Here is an 18281-nt window from a genome sequence, read left to right on the forward strand (position 1 = left end):
TGGATGAGCACTCTGGATGGGCAGGGCTTTGGGCCCACAGCTCTGCGATGTGCACAGGGAGCAGAGGCACCAGCCTAGCCCAGGAGCTGCTGGGGTGTGGCCCCAGTTCCTCCTGGTTTGGGCTACATCCACCTCCAAGGTGCCTTCAGCAGCTGCTGGGGAAGGAGACAGGTGGCAGCTAGAGCTCCTCCTGCAGAAGACACCCATGGCGCTGTGGCATCTCTCCTCTGGCAGTGGGAGAGACTTTGGGAGCACGTTGGCATGTCTGTGGAGTGACTGAAAGCCCCAAGCACTCAGGAATTCCTTACCTAAATCTCCCCCTCTTTGCTCCTGCCCTTTGCCACCTGAGCCAGCTCTTCTTCAGGAATCTGGGGCAGCTGCAGCAGGGAAGCCCACACTGAATTTTGGAGGTTTGAGCATCAGAAGACTTCCAGGGGAGACCTCATGGAAGCCAGGATAATCTCTCCAGTTCTCAGTCCCTGCCCAGCCACCCAGCACCCCAGCCAAAGCCTGAGCCATGCCCTGACCACCATGGAGACAAGAACAAGACCACATTCAAAATTAATATATATTTTTATTGAATAGTTGCTCTAAGTGGGCTTGTGAAGCCACCCATAGAATCACTTCTTTCACCTCAGCAGTGGTTCTGTAACAATTATCAGCTTTGCAAGAGAAGAAAACCAAACAGAAGAGGGTGCAGTAAAATAAATAGGGTTTTTTTTCTTATCTTTAAAATAAACTTTTCAAATAAATACTTTGGTTTCTAAACTTTTTTCCCCTTAAAAGGTACAAGAGTATTGTCAAAAAAACAGCCATCAGGTTATAAACATATATTATACCTTAAAGAAAGGAACTGGAATGGAGAGAGCTGGGAGGGATCTTTACAGGCTGTACAGAAGGGCTTTGTACCCAGAAACTTGGGATGGGAGCCTTGGGATCCTGGGCCTGCCCTGTGGAGACCAGGGGGATCTTCCAAGGAGAGCTTTGTGCTGAGGACACCAGGGGAGGAGGAGGAGGAGGAGCTCCTGCCAGGAGACATCCCAATGGAAAGGGGGAAAGGGGCAAGGTGGGGATGGGCCAGGCTTGGGACTTGAGGTGACCTTGGCACAGAGGTTGTGGGACCTCCTCTCCCAGGCCCAGCTCTGGGGTGGGATTGGTCCTGCTCGTGACAAAGGCTTTGGGCACAGCAGGAGGGGGACCCAGAGCCTCCCTCGCACATTTCCGCTGCCCTGGCAGGCTGTGACCCCTTCCCATCCATCCAAAACCCCTCGTGCCCGCAGTGCCCCTCTGAGGAACCCTGGGATTGTGTCAGCTGGATCAGAGAGTATCCCATGGGCTCCATGGGTTCCTTGGAGGAGCCAAGGCTGAACTGGATCCCGTCAAAGACCAAGAGTGAGCTTTGGGGTGGGGGTCAGCCCTTATCACATCCCTATCACAAACATTTGACCTTCCAGTGTCTGAGCATTCCCAGCTTTCCCCAGCCCAGGAAAGAGCAACAGCAGCAGTGCTGGGAACAGGAGTTTAGGGCACAGTGGGCTCCTTTCCTGTGCCACTCCCACAGCAGCTCCCCTCAAACCCAGCTCATCCCTCTCTACCACAATTCAGAGCCATTCCTAATCTCAGATTCCAGGCTTTGGCATCTTTTGGTCAATGGCATTTGTCCTCCCTCCATCAGGGTTCACCCCTGGGGATGGGCAGGAGTGAACTCAGTGGGATTTTATGGGAATCTGTGAGTCACAAAGAGCTGCCCCCTGCTCTTTGAGGTACTGGTGTTTCTCAAGGATGAGTGGACAGCAGCCCAGGGACCTCTTTGGCCCTTCCACCAGGAGTGGTGGGGTGGGATGGGAGGGACACTCCAGCCTGGTCCCCATGACCCCTCCCCACCTTTGCTGGGACTGATTTGCCAGTGGGGAAAAGGGACGAAGGGAAGCCTTGGAGGAAACAAAAGCATCACAGCTTCTTGCATGGATGGAGCTTTGGACTTCTGGGTGGGAAAAGAAGGCTCTGGATGGGGAGCAGAGCAGGGGGAGCTCAGATCCTGCTCAGCAGCTCCTGCTTCCTGCTCCTTTGGCACCTGAATCTCTTTCCCTGCTCCAGTCTGCCCCCAGCCCTACATGCTCCCTGGCAAAGGGAAGACAACAGCCCAGGAACACTCCCTCACAGTGCAGATCCATCCCTGTGGGAGAGCAGAGGGCTCCACATGTGGCGCTCCCAAAAGAAAACCAAAAAAGACACGTCAGGACAGAGAGAAAGCCCAACTGCTGGGACAGGCAGCTGCAGACAAACACCCCGAGCAGATGGGATCTGACTCATGGAGGGTGGGGCAGGAAAGGGGCTCCCAACCCCGACCAGAACCCGGGCCCTCTCCACGGGCAAACCAAACAGCCTGGAAGCCGAGCTGGGGATGGAGCAGGATGGATCTGCTCAGAGGAGGTTGGGAAAAGCTCAGGAAAAGAATCTGAGCCTGCCCACAGCCTTCCCCACCACGGACGAGCTTGGTGAACCAGAGCTTTGGGTGCTCCTCCTTGGACAGCTTTTGGTGCTTCCCAACCTCGTCTGCCTGCTGAGAGCAAGGAGGGGAAATGTGCTGAGGATCCCCAGCTGGAGTTGGCAGCAGGAGTTCCAGGTGGGCAGTGGCCAGCAAGCTGAACTCCTCCAGCTCCCACAGGTCCTGGATGTGGCTTTTGTGTCTGCCCTCAGTGAAAACAAAGCCCTGCTCTGGTTGCACAGCCCTCGGTGCCAGCTGGGGCTCTCGTCCTCTTCATTTCCTAGAACCATGGAATCATTCCTGCTGGAAAGGCCCTCTAAGACCACTGAGTCCAAACACTAACCCAGCACTGTAAGCCATCACTAAACCATGTCCACAGCTTTTAAAATCCCACTCTTTCTACATGTCCAGTATTTAATGAAATGTATCCCCCAGATTTGTCATTTCATGGAGAGGAGACATTCCAGAGCCCTGGCCGTGCTCCTCAGCCCTCACCAGACTGTGGCACCATTCCCTGGTAGGAAGGGAGCTTCTGCACTGACCCAGAAAAAGCCCATTGAGTGGAGGGTCCTGGCAGTCCTGGCCTCCCCCCAGTTCCTGAAGGTAGCTGTGCTGCTGCTGCCGTGCCAAGCAGAGCTGGCTCTGGGGAGCTGATCCATGGGCAGCCTTCTCCTCATCCCCCAGCTCCAGCACCTGGGGGAGGTCACCCCGCGCTCGCATGACTTGGGAGGCCGTGAAAATGATGAAGCTTCACATGTTGAGTCATTCCACCATCAGGAGAGGAAGCAATGAATTGTAAAGATACAGAGGTGGTAACTAAATTTACAAGTGGGATCCGTTTAAAAAGGAGGAGGAAAAAAAAATCTAAGTAGAGCAAGTTGGAAAATTCTGTTCATTAGTTTTCTTTAAAAAGTTTCAATGAACTGTTTCTCATTCTCATTCAAGGGAGACGGTTCCTCCAACCCACAGGGAAAAAGGGACCTTTTCTCCCTAAAAATGCTCTCTGGTTTTTATGAAGGAGTTTAATCAGCACCAATAGAAGAGTGAACTGAGCCTTCCAAAGGAAGGAGACTCTGTGAGGAAGTGTCTCCCCACAGCATCACTTGGAAGTAGGGAGCCAAGCAATTATTGGCATCAGGATAAATGTATTAGCAATGCATTTTATATTTGTTGCCACAGGAATGATCTTAGAGGGGTTCACACACCTACAGGGCATCCTCTGAGAAGATCATGGCCTTAAAATCCAATTGATTCCAGAGTCCAGGCTGACTTTAGGGATGGACCATGCCCAGATGGGGCTCTGTCCTTTCCTAATGCCAGGAGATCCCTCTGCATCCCAAAGCGTCATCCTGAGATACCCACAGATCCTTCCACATCCCCCCTCGGGCTCTGGGTGAAGTCAGGGAGAGGATTTCACCCACGTCCATGACATACTCCTACACAAACCTCCCACCAGACATGAGATTCGTCCCCCCTTCCCAAGGAGCCTGGAGTTCAATGTTTGGGTGCCATTTGAGTCAGGGGAGCCGGGCACAGCCGGCACAGGATTTAATGAATAATGCTTCCAAGAGGGATGAATCATTCCCTGGAACCACTTTTCCCTGCAACAGAGGGAGCTTGGATCCACCACGATTTTTAGAAAGTGAATGGATGGAAAGAGGAGTCCCACAATGAGGTTCCACTTCTGCCTCACCTCTCAGCCAGCACTGAATCCCACCCTCCCTGCAGAGCAGACCTTCAGACAATCCGTACACCTCCATTTCCCCCACTCCCATCAACCTGGGAACAAAGGGTCTGGGATTAGCAATAAACTGACTGGGAAATCATCTTTTCCAGCCTGTGCAAGTGCACCAGGAAGCCAAACCTTGTACCTGGCACCGTTCACAGCAGTATCATGAATATTATTAGTAACAGACCTACCCATCCTAACGTCATATTTATATCTACAAAAATAGATCCACAGAACTCTACAGAAAGAGGCAGATGGGAGGAGGTGACGGATGGGCCCTGGGAGCTGGGTCTTGGAGAAGCCAAGGGATGTGTTGCATATATTCCTCCAGGAGCACCATTCCCTCCTCTCATGCTCACACACCTGGGAAGGGGGACAGGCAGGCAGAGCCAAGCTGCAGGACATCATCCTGGCTCCAAACTCCCCCAGATGATGCAGACATGGGGCTGAGCCCAGGACCACCAGGAGTCCCCCAGCCACAGCAACCAGCTGGGGTTATTATCATCCCAGCAGGAAACCTGGAGCCCTGACCTGGATTGCAGTGTCCGTCTGCTCTGCAGATGGCCCAGCCCCAGGACTGGCTCCAGGGCTGGCTCCAGGACTGGCTCCAGGGCTGGCCCCAGGACTGGCTCCAGGGCTGGCCCCAGGACTGGCTCCAGGACTGGCCCCAGGGCTGGCTCCAGGGCTGGCTCCAGGGCTGGCTCCAGGACTGGCCCCAGGACTGGCTCCAGGGATGGCCCCAGGGCTGGCTCCAGCCCCAGTCCCCGCTGTCAGCGAGTGGCAGAACCCCCTCAGCGAGGTGAGGACTCAAAGGAAACTTGGCAGGGAGGGAAGGTTGGGGTCCCCAGCTTCGACACCCGCTCCTGCTTTCCATGTCCTCCAGCCAAAGGCAAGGTGACAGAAGCCCCGCTGGGGAGTCCCTGGAGCGGTGGCTGCTCATAGTTGGCTTTGCCATATTTTTTTAAAGTGAATTCAGTGCTGGTGGAAGGTACCAGATCGGGGTTCGAGCACGGAGCTGGTGCCTGTGGCATCTGCTGGGTGGTGGGATGGAGCCAGCAGCAGCTCCCACCTCAGGCAGCCCTCCAAGGCCTGGAGAAATGAATGGCAATTTCCAAGCAGCTCCTTGTTCTCAGCCAAATCCCAGAGGGGACCTTTCCCTTGCTGCAGTCAGGCAGGAGAGAGTGGGCTGGGCTGCCTCCGATAGCTTCTTCCCCTGCCAGAAGGTTTCTAAAGCTTCCCACACCTTCTCTTCCTCTTTGAGATAGAAAAACATGGTGCCGCCTCATACTGGAGCTCGCTCACTTCTCCCAGCAGCTTCCAAGACTGGAGGGAAGCCACTGCCACTGGTGAGACCCCTTGGCAGCCCAGCCCCCTGGGGAAAGGGACCTGTGGCCACCTGAGGGGAGAAAGGCCACCTACAGAAAGCACAGGAGAGGGAGAAAGAGAGGGACAAGGGGTCTGGCTCCTGAGGGACTCTGGCACAGGGACGCACTGACCTGTCTCCTTCCCCATGGATAAGGACCACACTGTGGGGCAGCTCCTAAAACTACGGAGAGCGGAGCCCTGAGAGGCCTCAGGTACCCTGGCCATGGGGGCAGAGTCCCAAGAACCCTCTGGGTCACATTTCCCTGTGGGGCACAGCCAGGGAGGGCACCCTCAGCTCGCTCTGCCTCTTCTGTCCCTCTCCTGCATGTGCAAAACCACTGGTACTCCCCAGCTCAGTGCCAGCTGCCCCGGCCACCCAGCCAGGGCATCCCAAAGCCTGGGGGATCCCCCAGGTCACCCGTCTCAATCCTGGAAGGTGATAGTGGGGAGGGAGGGGACTGCAGAGCAGAGGGAGCCGAGGGACAAGGAGGATGGTGGAAAGAAGAGGAGGAGGAGGGGGAGGAAGAGGAGCAAAGCCCGCTTCTCCTCCTCGGGAGGGTCATACCGGCTTGTCCAGCGTTTTGGGGAAGGGCGTGCCGCTGGCCGAGGAGATCTTTCTGCAGACCGTGTTGGTGTGGCTCTGGCAGCGGCAGCCGGGGCGTTTCAGGCCGTCATAACCCCGCTGGCAAAGTTTGAGGCACCCCAGGGTGGGAAAGTAGCAGCAGAGGCAGGGCAAGAGGAGAGACAGGACGCTCATGGCAGCCCAGCGGGCGCAGCAGGAGCCCGGCCCGCAGGAGCAGGGGTCGTCGGCGCAGGTGTCCTCGTCGTCGGTGGAGCAGTGGTAGAAGAGCCCCTTGACGCAGCAGAGGCAGGTCCCGTAGTCGAGGAGGCTCTCGGCGGAGCAGAGGCAGCGCTGGTTGCAGAGCCAGCAGGAGGGCAGGCTGCGGGCGGCCGTGCAGCGCGGGCAGCGGCAGCGCCCGCACGCCTCGCACAGCAGCAGGTGCCCGTGCGCCGGCGGCGGCTCCGCGCCCTTCCGCGGCGACTCCTCCGCCTTCAGCTCACCCCCGCGGGGCTGCGTCCGCACCAGCGAGTGCCCGGAGTGCGACGGCGTCAAGCTGCTCAGCAGGCGCTGCTCGGAGGCCGTGGTGCTCTGCGACACCGAGCTGGCCGTGCTCGAGTGGCTCAGGTGCGGCTGCAGAGGCGGCATCTGGTGCTGCTGGCTGTGGCTGCGGTGCAGGTCCTGGAAGGTGGAAGACGCCAGGCGGTCCTGGGACCACTCCTGCTTGTGCGGGGGCTGCGACAGCGAGGGGTTGGAGCGGGCTTGCTGGAAGCACGCCGCCGGTCTCTCCACGTAGTTGTTGCTGGCACGGATGGAGCGGATTTGGTCGATGGACAGGACCTGCTGGAAATCCTCGGCGGGTGGGTCCATGGTCTCGTCACAGCTGAGTTCAGCCACGCTGGAAGAGAGCTGCATTTCCAGGAGCCAGGAGACCCTGCGGCATCAGGGCACATCTAAAAATCCTAAAGGATGGGGCAGGAAGAGAGAAAATATCCCTGTTACGTCCATCCAAATCATTGAATCACAGACTGCTTTGGGACGGAGGGGACCTTAAAGCTCGTCTCATTCCAGCCCCCTGCCATGGGCAGGGACACCTTCCATTAGAGCAAAGCACGACACAAAGGCTGGCTGGAGAACTCCAAATGAAAGATTTCCAGCAATCAGACCCAGAGTAATTTTGTGCCTGGGAACACTTAGGCTGGACACATCCCAAGGGAAGGGCTGTCGGATCTGCCCCTCGACCCTGGTGGGCACAGCCTCTCTCTGTGCTTTTGAGCCTCTTGTGTCCTTCCAGAGGATTTCCCACCCCTCACCAGCACCTCCTTCTCCCCCAGGGACACATGCTGGGCCTCTCCGGAGGAGGGGAAATGAGAAGCAGTGACTGATCCAGAGGCGTGACAGAGCTGGGAACGGCGTCTCCCTCAGAGGAGGGGCTCTCTCTGCTTTGGAGGTTCCCAGCACACCCTGAGCAGCCTTCTGCTCCCATTCCCTGTACACACTGGGAGCACTGGTATGGGAATCTGAACACAGATTCTCTAACTCTAGGCAGCAGCAGTAACAAATTAGAATCACTGAATCGCTGGAGCTGGAAAAGCCCTCTAAGATCAGCAACTCCAACCATCAACCCAGCACCACCACCACCACCATGTTCACCACTGAACCATGTCCTCAAGACACACATCCACATTTTTTTAACACTTCCAGGGATGAAATTGCAACTAATGAGCCCTGCATTTGGCCAAGGACAAGACTATCCCACAGACTCCAAGTCCTGGTGGACTGCAGCATTCCACTACCCATCCCCAGCCCAGGAGCCAATTTGCCCCCACCAGGAGCATTGGGAAGGGCGGGTTTCCCTTCAAAGCTGGCACAGACACGAGGGAAGGCGGCCTTGGCACAGGCAAGCCCTGTCGTGCCCCTCAGACCCTCTGCTGTCCCCTTTGCCGCTGTTTTCAGGACGTGGCGCTGCTGGCAGCAGAGCCTGCCGTGCCCAGGAACATCAGCACTGCTGAGGACTGTGGGATGGGGCAGGGAGGACTCCATGTCCCACCACTCCCCTTCCTGGCAAGCTTGACCCCATGGCAGCAGCTCCATCTCCACACCTGCATCTGCCAGACCTTGCCAGGGAGAGCCCTCAGTGGGGCTGGAGAGGAGAGGAGAGGAGAGGAGAGGAGAGGAGAGGAGAGGAGAGGAGAGGAGAGGAGAGGAGAGGAGAGGAGAGGAGAGGAGAGGAGAGGAGAGGAGAGGAGAGGAGAGGAGAGGAGAGGAGAGGAGAGGAGAGGAGAGGAGAGGAGAGGAGAGGAGAGGAGAGGAGAGGAGAGGAGAGGAGAGGAGAGGAGAGGAGAGGAGAGGAGAGGAGAGGAGAGGAGAGGAGAGGAGAGGAGAGGAGAGGAGAGGAGAGGAGAGAGCAGCGGGCACGGGAGCCACGGGACAGCTCCCGGCCCCGGGAGGGAGACACAAAGCTCCCGCTCCGGCCACCTGCACACGGAGCTGCCCAGCTGTGCCCAGAGGATGGACATCACTCACTGCATGCCAGAGCCCACCACTTCCAGCCCAGATCTCCACGTGGGATACGTGCTTCCCGTGCACAGCCAGCTTCCCCGGGACAGAGAGGACAGATCACAGGAGTGATCCCTCCGTGCCACGGATATTGTCGCGGTGCCCGGGCCCGCAGGAAGACGCCGTTCCAGGAGGAAGCTCCCTCCGGCGCTGCCCATGCTCGGCAGGACGGGGCAGCCGCTGCTTTCAAGTAGGTGAAGGGGCGACAGGTAGAATCTGCTCATGCAGCAGAGAGAGGCAGAGGGAAGATTGATTTTCATTAGCTAGGCTGACCTTGAGGAGCAGGGAAAAGCAAAGGCAACTTACTTTGACTGTTCAAGCAAGATCTCGTCTCTCCCATCCCCCTCTCTGGAAAGCAAAGGTAACTGATCTGCTCAGATTTGGGGTTTTCCCTCCTCCATGCAATTCCCCATGTGGGAAGATGCAGACAGTGAGGAGTCGCTCACCCAGGACACCCACAGGTGATTTGGGCACCCCTTTCTTTCACAGCAGTACCAAGGGGAATTAGGAGGGCATGGCTGATTCAGGGAAGTTTTGTGAGACGGGAACAAGCCAGAGGCAAAACTCTCGTGGCTGTCACCTGCTGCCACCGAGCTCCTCACCTGGGAGGATCTTACTAAAGCACAGGCTGGGGACGTGAAGCCCCAGCACCCCCCTGAAGAGGGAGGGCCCATCTCAGCCTGCAGCTGGGACTGTGCAGAGGGGAGCAGGGAGCAGCCTCAGAGCATTCCCACATCCCCCATGACCCAGATCCCGTCGGGATTGGATCATTCAGGGAATGATGCTGGTTCCTCCTGGGAGCTGCTGCTCATACCAGGTGTCCATCCCCACTCACCTGGGCTCAGTACTTGGTCATTCAGCCTTGGCCAGTGAGATGACCCCTGTGAGGGTCCTGGGGGCTCCAACCGTGGGGAGCACCAAAGGCAGAGACCCCACAGAGGGTCCTGTAGTCACAGAGCCAACAGGGCTGCTGGCCCAGCACAGGCAACCCAAATCCTCTGAACACCTGGAACTCAAGAGGCACGAGGAGACCCCTGAGCCAGGCTGGGGCGTGAGGGACAACGTGAGGAGGAACCCAGCCCGGGGGACACAGCCAGAGAGGAGCTGGCCATCGGCTGTGCCAGACACTCCAGACCTGGGGGCAGGGCTCAGACACAGCATCTTGAGAAAGACAGATCTTGGGAGCCCCCTCAACACTGGACCAGGACCCAAATGCCCCCAGAGCTGTGATTCCAAGGTGCAGGGATCAGACAAGGACCTAGACTCACTGGCTGGGGGGATGTAAACGTCCCTGTGGGAACCAAGGGGAGCTGAAGAGAACATCTGTGGGTCCCGCAGAAGGACTGAATGACCGGAGCTGGGACCCCACTTCTTCCTCCTCCCCCACCCCGGAATAGCCCAGTGCCCCCCACTCCCTCCCTCCCTGCTCCAGCCTGATTCCAGGGCTGCATTCACTCCATATCCCAGTCCCACTGAGCTGAGCATCCCCGGGGCTCTGCTGCACCCCTCCCTGCCCACCTGCCCACCTGGGGGGCCTGGGGCAGCGTCTCCCCAGCCTCCTCCTCCTCACACCCTGCCTGCCAGGCAGGCATGCCAGCCCCGGAAACCGGGCCAGCTTTATGGACACCACCAGCCTCAAACATATAAAGTTCGTGTGATAATGGGCCAGAGGAGAGATCGTAAAAGCAAATTATTTACAGGCTGGAGGTGGATGCGAACCGGGGGCAAGCGGCTCAGGGCGCCAGGTGGGAGAAAAGGGAGCCCCTCGCCCTGCCTGGGCGCTGCGGTGTGGAGCGGGGTGCTGGGGGAGGCTGAGTCCCCGGTCCCACGCGGGGCTCGCGGCCGGCGCGGTCCCGCAGCCCCTGCACGCACACACAGCCCCCGTGTCCCCGGCACTCCCGCAGCCCGCTCGCCTGCGGGACAGCTCACAAGAGAACCCACGCGTGACTCGGACCCACACGCGGCCCCAGCCCCACGGCGCACCCCACGCGTGTGCAGGACCCAGCCCCCACCGCACGGAGCCGCAGCTTCCTCGCACAGCCCGTGCGCACCCAGGGACCCGCGTCCCTTCGGAAACGGCCCGCGAGTGCCCAGGACCCCCGCCCGCTCGGCCCACGAGTGTCTCCCCCGCCGCGTCCCGCAGCCCACGCGTGTCCGCGCCGGGCGGACTCACCCCGCAGCCGCCGCCGGTCCATCCGCCCGCGGAGCCCGAGCGCGGCGGGGCAGCCCCGGGGCGGGCAGCGGGGCAGCCCCGGCCCCGCAGCCGAGCCCCGCGCCGCGGGCAGCGGGAGCGGCGGGGGGGCCGCGCTCGGTGGGAATGGGAGGCTGGGCGGAGGGAGGAGGAGGAGGAGGGATGGAGGGAGGAGGGAGGGACCTGGCGCTGCCCGGGAGCATCGCGCTCCCCCTCGCTCTGCGCTGCCTTCCCGGAGCTCTTAACGCTTTACCCAAGTGGCGTCATCCCGCTGAAATGGACTCGGCCCATTAGCGGCTCCGCAGAGCCCCGCAGCGCTCCCCAGGCGCCGCTGCCGCCCAGCCCCGCCGCGGGATGCTCAGCCGCTATTTAAACGTTTCCGTCTGCCCCGGGCTCCGTGTCCCTCCCTGCGCCCCCCGGGATGGCCCTCCCGCACCCCGGGCCGGTGTTCCCCCGGCCCCCACCGGGACAGACCGCCGGGGACACAGCAGCGTCACGGGATGGGTCGGGGTCAGAGTGACACCGGGGACAGGTCCTGTCGGGCTGGGCCGCAAAGGAGCCGGCAGCAACTCAGGATCCATCACCTTGGGTTTGATCCACAATTTATCATGAAACAGCCTCAGTCATTTCATAGAATCATGGGAAAGGTGGGAAAAGACCTCTAAGGTCATCAAGTCGAACCTTCTCCCAGCTCACCTCTTCCCAGGAGGCCCCTGGGACAGCCCAGGTGCCATCCAGCTCCAGCACTTCCCAAAAGTCCAAACCCACACCTGAATTAGCCCCTGCAGAGACACACTCGGCAGAGAGGCTGGAAAGCAGCTTTTCCATACTGAGACCCACAGAACCAGCCCACACACATCCCACTCTCCCAGAAACAAAAAGCTTGGGCTCAAGGTCCAAGCAGGACCTGGATCTTCCGTCCCAGAGGTTTCCCCAAGTTGCTTCATGCTTTTCTCAAGTCCCTTGTTTTCCTGCTTTCCTGCCTGTGGCTCAGGAGCACCAGGGGTCCTTGTGACACCCCTCACCCCCATTCATAGTAAAGTGGACCTGGCTTGAGAGTCCCAAAGACCCAAGGCCACCCTGATGGCACTGGACGTCACCTGTGAACCCCAGCAAAGCCCCCACCCTCCCTCCATTTCCCTCGACACTTCCAGGGTGGTCACCCATTTTTCCTGGGAGTGCTCACCAGATGAGCAAAGTGACAGCTCCAGCTCGGGGAGGGCTCAGAACCTGTCTCAGACATCTGAGGATGAAACCACCAAGCCCTCAGCCCCCCCCCCACCAGCTGCACAGCAGCACAGAACCCCTAGGGTGGATGGCAAGCACAGGGTCTGAGTGTGTGAAAGCAGGATGGGGACAGAGGGGAAGAGAAGGACCTGGAATAAGAGTGATAAATCCAGCTCTGCTGCTTGTAGCTGTAAGAGATGGGGACAAACTGGGACGATCCCACAGACCTCAGGGGCTCCCTCCCAGCTGATGCCAGCAGAGGCACTGGAATACCCCCAGTTGGGGCCAGTGACTCCATTCCCCCACACGGTGCCCAGCTGAGCCTTTGCAGTCTCATTTTTAGGCATTTCTAGGCTGAGGGTTTCTCCATCTCCATGGGATGCCACCAGGGATGCTCCTCCAGGAGTTTCTGCAAGAAGAACGAGTCCCTGACAGCATCCCTCAGCCTCGGCTGTAGCTCAGAGCCTTCAGGCTGAATCCCTTTGCACTCCCACCGGCCCCTCCTCTTCTCCCCATCGCTCTCAGCTCCGTCTTTAAAGGCACAGAAAGGATCCGAGTTGCCCAATTCCCAGCCAACTGGCTGAGAGCACCTGACTCCCGGGAGCACGTGTGATGTCCTCCCTTTCTCCCAGCCCAAATCTCTCACTCCCACCTTGAGGTGCCGGTGATTCAGGCTTCCCTCGCTGGCTCACAGCATCCCAGCACAGCCTGCGTCGTGCTCAGCCGGCGCCGCTTTATTCCTCATTCGCTGCCGAGGGAGGGCCGAAAAGGCATGAATGCAGAGCTCCCGGGAGGAGTGGGAGGGTGGGAAGCGCAGGGAGAATAGCAGCCTCCCGGTGAGTTATTGACCACGGCACCGCTGGAGAGGAGGGCTGGCAACCTGAGTGCACTCGCAAAGCAGCAAAGTTTAGAGACTCCCCCAAAGAAAGGGTCTGGGATGGAGCTCCCCTCCTTAGGAGGGGTTTGGGCTGTTGGGAGAGAGATGTGGTTCTTCCTGATGAGCCATGGGAGAGGAAGGTGTGAGACTTCCGCAGGTTTCTGGCCACCTCTCCCTGTGTGGGGGGTGTGGGAGCAGGGACTGAGCACCCTTCCCACAGCCCCCACTGTGCCCCACACCTGCACAGCCCCTGCCTCAGCCCACCCCAGCTCCTCAGCTCACCTCTGGGACTGCTCCTGCTCCTCATCCCAGTGGAAATCCAGCACCTCGAACACCACTGGGGTCCTGCCCAAAAGGATGGGGAGAAGCAGCTCCTGGGTGTTCCATCTCTGTTTGAGGCTGTCAGTGAATGTCCCGAGTGCAGCTGAGAGCACCAAGATGATCGAGGTGGACATCCCTGAGTTCCCAGCTCCAGCTGAGCCTGCTCAGCAGGGCCCCAGCTCCTGTTGCAGACCCCTGAATTTGGAGAACCCCCATCCCCATCAATCGTCACAGATCATCAGCAATTTCTCCCTGCTTTGCTCTTCCCATTCCCCCTACACATCTCAAACACCCCCAAAAACATGGGGAGTCACTCATTTTCATTTCCCTTCCCAAAAAGTGTTTCTCTACATCCACACCTTGGTCACAAATCCCAAGGAGCTTGGTGTGAAGCTTGGAGAACTTAGTTGGGATTTTAAAACAATTTGAGAGACCTCAGCACCATTTTCCACACAGATTTTGCAGCTGCCTCTCAGCCTGACCAGCTCCAGGCCTCGCTGTGCCCACAGTCAGACAATTCACCCCTGGGAATCAGCCCTGGAGTGGGCAGGAGAGCAGGATATCCCACAGCAAGGCTGAAGCTGCCTGGTGTCTCCTGCTGCTGTTTGCCAAGCTTGGGCTCAGGGGGAGGGTAATTCACCTCCAGTTAGAGATGATGCAGGGGAGGGAGGAAAAAAAAAAAAAAAGAGAGGAGAAAGAGAACACACGATTCCCCTGATTCAATCAGCCAGAAACAAGGAGGTGCTGGTGCCCTCTAATTTGGAGATTCACAGATTTTAGGGCCAGAAGGGACCGTGATGCTCATCTAGCCTGACAGTCTGTATTATGTAAAAGCCACTTGAAGCCAGACAGTGCCACGAGCTTTTCAGAAGCAACAGCCAGCACTGGGGAACTTATTAAAGGACTGTGACTCTCCCGAGGTGGGGACATGTGGCTCCCAGCACGCTGGGAGAGGAGGAGGCCGGGTACACCCACCCGGCTGGGCTTCGGCTGAACAGATGGCAGTGCTGGGGGAGAGGAAACATCATTTCCCTTCCCTGTCAGGCAGCTCCTTCTAACAGAAAGAGGATAAGCAAGGAAAAAAACAACTTCTTCCTTGTGTTCTTCTTTTGAGTGCTCCCTAGTCCTGGAAAGAAAAGAGGGATGCTGGCCCTGAGACGTTTCGTGCCCACTTTGGGGTCAAACCCCACGGTTTGCAGTGTAGCCATGGGAGCTGAGCCTGCCTCTCTGGGAGCCAGATCCGGAGCTCCAAGCTCAGCCTGCAGCAGCCGGAGGTGTAGTCATTGACTGCAATGAGAGTTTCCCTCTGAAGATGGAGCCAGGCAGCATAAAACATCAATAAAGCACTCAGGATGCGTTCCTTAATGAGCTGAGATTGTAACACGCTGCCAGAGCCTGCCAGAGCTGCCCATTCTGTCGGGAGAGAGGAGCAGATTCTGCTGGGGAAGTGTTAAGTGGGTCCTGCTGACTCATTGATGCAGATGGTTCCGGCCCTGCCGAGCAGGAGCAGCGTCTCCAGGGGCTCTCCAGCGCCCGGGGTGAGCAGGGATCTGGCACTTCACCCCAGCTGAAGGGGACAGTAGGACAGGGCAGTGACTTCCCGTGGCATGACTCCCCAGGTCCCGCTGGGCACAGCGAATGCTGAGTGTTGGCTGTCCCTGTGCATCGTCACCGTGAGGGTGGGCAGGCCCTGGCACAGGGTGCCCAGAGGAGCTGGGGCTGCCCCTGGATCCCTGGAAGTGTCCAAGGCCACCTTGGACAGGGCTTGGAGCAGCCTGGGATAGTGGAAGGTGTCCCTGAAGAGGATGGAAACCAGAGGATCTTTAATGTGCCTGCCAACCCAAATAATTCCATGGTTCCATGATCTGTGGGCTCCCCACACTTCCACAGCAGCTCTTCTTCTACAGAACACGTTTGTCCTGATGAGGTCCTTGCCCAAAGCCACATCTCCCTCCCAAAAGAGAAGGCAGATGTGACTCCAGCAGTGTTGGCTCCAAAGGTGAGGTCCCGACATGAGCTCCTGAGGAACCTGAGCAGGGTGGGTGAGGAGACACTGGAATACAAAAGGATGTGCAATACAGGCATTTCCTTGCTGGGAAATTTTTAACTCCATCTTCTGGCTCCCTAGGAAGTGTCCAGGCACTGTTGTGCCCATAGTACAGCTCTGGAGCTGGATCCTGCTCAAACCCCACTGCTACATCCCTGTTGAGGGGAATCAAGTGACAAAGGACTTGCACCCTCCAGACTGTGAATGTCCCCAGAAAGCCCTTGGGGCTCCTTTGGCAAGTCACACCCTGCCTTTGCAAGACATGTTTCTCACCTAGCCTGTGCCTTTGTGGCTCCTTCACCCCTGCCCTGCTGGGGATGTGATGCTCCCATAGTGTTTTTCCATCCCAAGCCCTCAGGGTCCTCTCTCTCCCTGGATTCTCTGCCCTGTGCTCCTCATAATGCTCCTCAGGAAGTCCCTGATCATTGCTGGGAGCAGTTACCACCCAGTGTTCCAAGTCTTCTTCAGGCTCTCCAGTGATCCCACACTGAGCTCTCCTACAGGTACTACATGCACCAGGTATCCCACACACACCAGGGATCCCACAGACACCAGGTATCCCATGTGCACCAGGGATCACACATACACCAGGGATCCCACATGTACTAGGTGCCCTCCATGTCCCAAATGTCCCAGATGCACCAGGTATCCCACAAGTTCCAGGTATCCCATGTACTCCAAGTATCCCATGCACTCCAGCTATCCCATATGTCCCCCGTGTCCACCAGGCCATCCCAAGCACCACATACACCAGGATCCCTCCTGCTGGTGCTCCAGGCTGCCCAGCTCTCCCCAGACCAGCTGATCTATCCACACTGCAGCTCTCCCAATCCCTGCTCCCTCCCAAGCCTGCACACCTGTCCCGAGCATCCTCCCTCACCTGGGCACCACCCTTCCTGCTCCCACACCCCATGGAGCACACCCCCTCCCCAGGGATGGCTGGGAGGGGCTGGGGGAGGCAGCTCCCCCCAAACGCTGTGCCTTCAGCACTTCGAGTCCCCGTTTCAATGTCACTTTAACTCGAGCGCGCGTGTGCCGGGGAGCAGGGCTCCGTATTAAATTGCCAAGCCGGTCACATGCTGCAGGGATTTGGCCGTAGCTAAGCAGCACCGCCCCCGCAGTCACTTTTTTGGCTGGTGACTCCTCTGCTCGGCGTAAGGCAGAGCCGGCAAAGAATAGGAGAAACCGGAGGGGGAAGGAAAAAAAAAATAAATAAGAGAAAACCAAGCGAGTCATTGTGAATGTCAGGAGCTCCTTGGCTGCGGGTGTGACAGCGATCCTCCCCCTCCAAATTCGCTCCGTGTGAGAGCCAAAGAGAGGATTTCATTAGGATCTGGTAGCAGGCTATTTTCAGAGCTGACATCCTACCCATGGCTAAAAATAGCCAGTCCCCTCCACACAAACCATGGTTTCTGTTCTTTCAAACTTTTATAAACCCTGGTGAGGCTCAGACCTTCCCTTCTCCCCACACTTTGCTCCCTTCCTTGCTCCATTCCTTTCCATCATTCCTTGCCTTCCCTGTTCTCCACCGCTCATTTCTCCACCAGGTACCCTCTTTCCTCCAGTCCAGTCGCTTGGACCAGAGTGGAGACAGAGCTGTCACCATGGCAGAGCTAGGGTCACCTCCTTCCCAAAAGCAGATCCTGCACCTAGCTCGGGGCTCTGGGAGGCCGGGAAGGCAGAGAGGGCTTGAGCCCCACGAGATGCTGCCAGGCACTGGCAAGGAGCATCCCTCTAGAGCCTGAGGCATCCCTCTGGAGCCTGGAGCACCCCTCTAGAGCCTTGAGCACTCCCCTAGAGCCTGGAGCACCCCTCTGGAGCCCAGGATGCTCCAGGGAGGGATGACCCACTGCCACACGGAAGACACTTGGTGTTTGATGCTTATGTGGAGCACCCGATTTGGTGCCTGATGCTCATGTGGAGATGATCCCAGGATCATTCCAGGATTGTGGAAAGGATCCTAGGGCTCATTACTGGGCTGGGCTCAGGGACTTCCAGCATAAAATTGTCCCACCTGTACAGAGCAGCTCCAGCACTTGGCCACAGTCACTTCTAAGAGGGCTCTCCTGAAAATCCTGCCTAGCCTAAAAACCAGGTCCCTAAAACCCTGTCCTGTCTGTCCCTCCCTCCCCAGGGCCCACAGAGCCACTGCAGCCACTGCTGCTGCCCCCTCCCTGAGGGGCTGCTCACAATTCCCTCCCTTCATTAGCACTGCCACCTCTGAGGCAGGTACAGGTATTTATAGCCAGCACCTACCCCCCACTCCTGGCTCTGTTACAGACAACACACATTTAAGTCTTTCCTAGGCTGTGTTTGACACCAGCCCAGTCTGGTGATTTAAAAATCCCACAGCTTGGAATAACCAACCTCTGCAGATACCTGCTGCACTCAGTGAATGCATCCTCCCTGTCACAGCCTCAAATGTCCCACCTCTCCGTGGTCTCAGCCTTAAATTGCCTGCCTCTCCCTGGTCCCAGTCCTAAATCTTTCACTCCTCTCAGGTACATACAAAATATCCTATCTCTCCCTGGTCTCAGCCCCAAATCTCCCACCATTCCCGGGCCCAAGCCCCAAATCTCCCATCTCTGCTTGGTCCCAGCCTCAAATCCCCCACCTCTCCCTGGTCCCAATCCCAAATCCTCCACTTCTCCCTGCAACCCAGCACAGCACAGCTTCAGCAAAGGCTTGGCCAGCTGGGCTCTGTTGATCTCAGGCTGGAGCAGATTCATCAGGAGACACCTCCCCTGCTCATCCCACTTCTCAGGGCAGCAGGGACCAGATCCATCCCCACCCGCTCAGGGAATGCCCAGGGAGCCTCGCATCCGGGGCCCGGCAGAGCAGGTGGGCACAGCCTGGCGCAGCACGGGAACATCCAGGAGGATGGGGACCGGTGCCATGGCTCATCCCGGCGCTCCGCT

General features: G+C 58.1%; 1 protein-coding gene across 3 annotated transcripts; it reads right to left on the minus strand.

Moving 5' to 3' along the window:
- Nucleotides 1-554: 554 nt before the first annotated feature.
- SPRY3 (sprouty RTK signaling antagonist 3) lies at nt 555-12961 on the minus strand. 3 transcript variants are annotated; one of them, XM_064427285.1, is made up of 2 exons: nt 12771-12961; nt 555-7103 (listed from the first exon to the last, which is right to left on the minus strand). In XM_064427285.1, exon 2 carries the CDS (start codon nt 7054-7056, stop codon nt 6142-6144), a length of 915 nt encoding a protein of 304 aa, XP_064283355.1. In that variant the 5' UTR covers nt 7057-7103; nt 12771-12961; the 3' UTR covers nt 555-6141. The 3 variants fall into 3 exon arrangements, with proteins under 3 accessions (XP_064283355.1, XP_064283356.1, XP_064283354.1); XM_064427286.1 differs by lacking the exon at nt 12771-12961 and adding an exon at nt 11145-11189; XM_064427284.1 differs by lacking the exon at nt 12771-12961 and adding an exon at nt 10874-11087.
- Nucleotides 12962-18281: the final 5320 nt, after the last annotated feature.

Source organism: Passer domesticus, chromosome 7 (genome assembly GCF_036417665.1).
Source record: "Passer domesticus isolate bPasDom1 chromosome 7, bPasDom1.hap1, whole genome shotgun sequence".
NCBI classification, from domain to species: Eukaryota; Metazoa; Chordata; class Aves; order Passeriformes; family Passeridae; genus Passer; species Passer domesticus.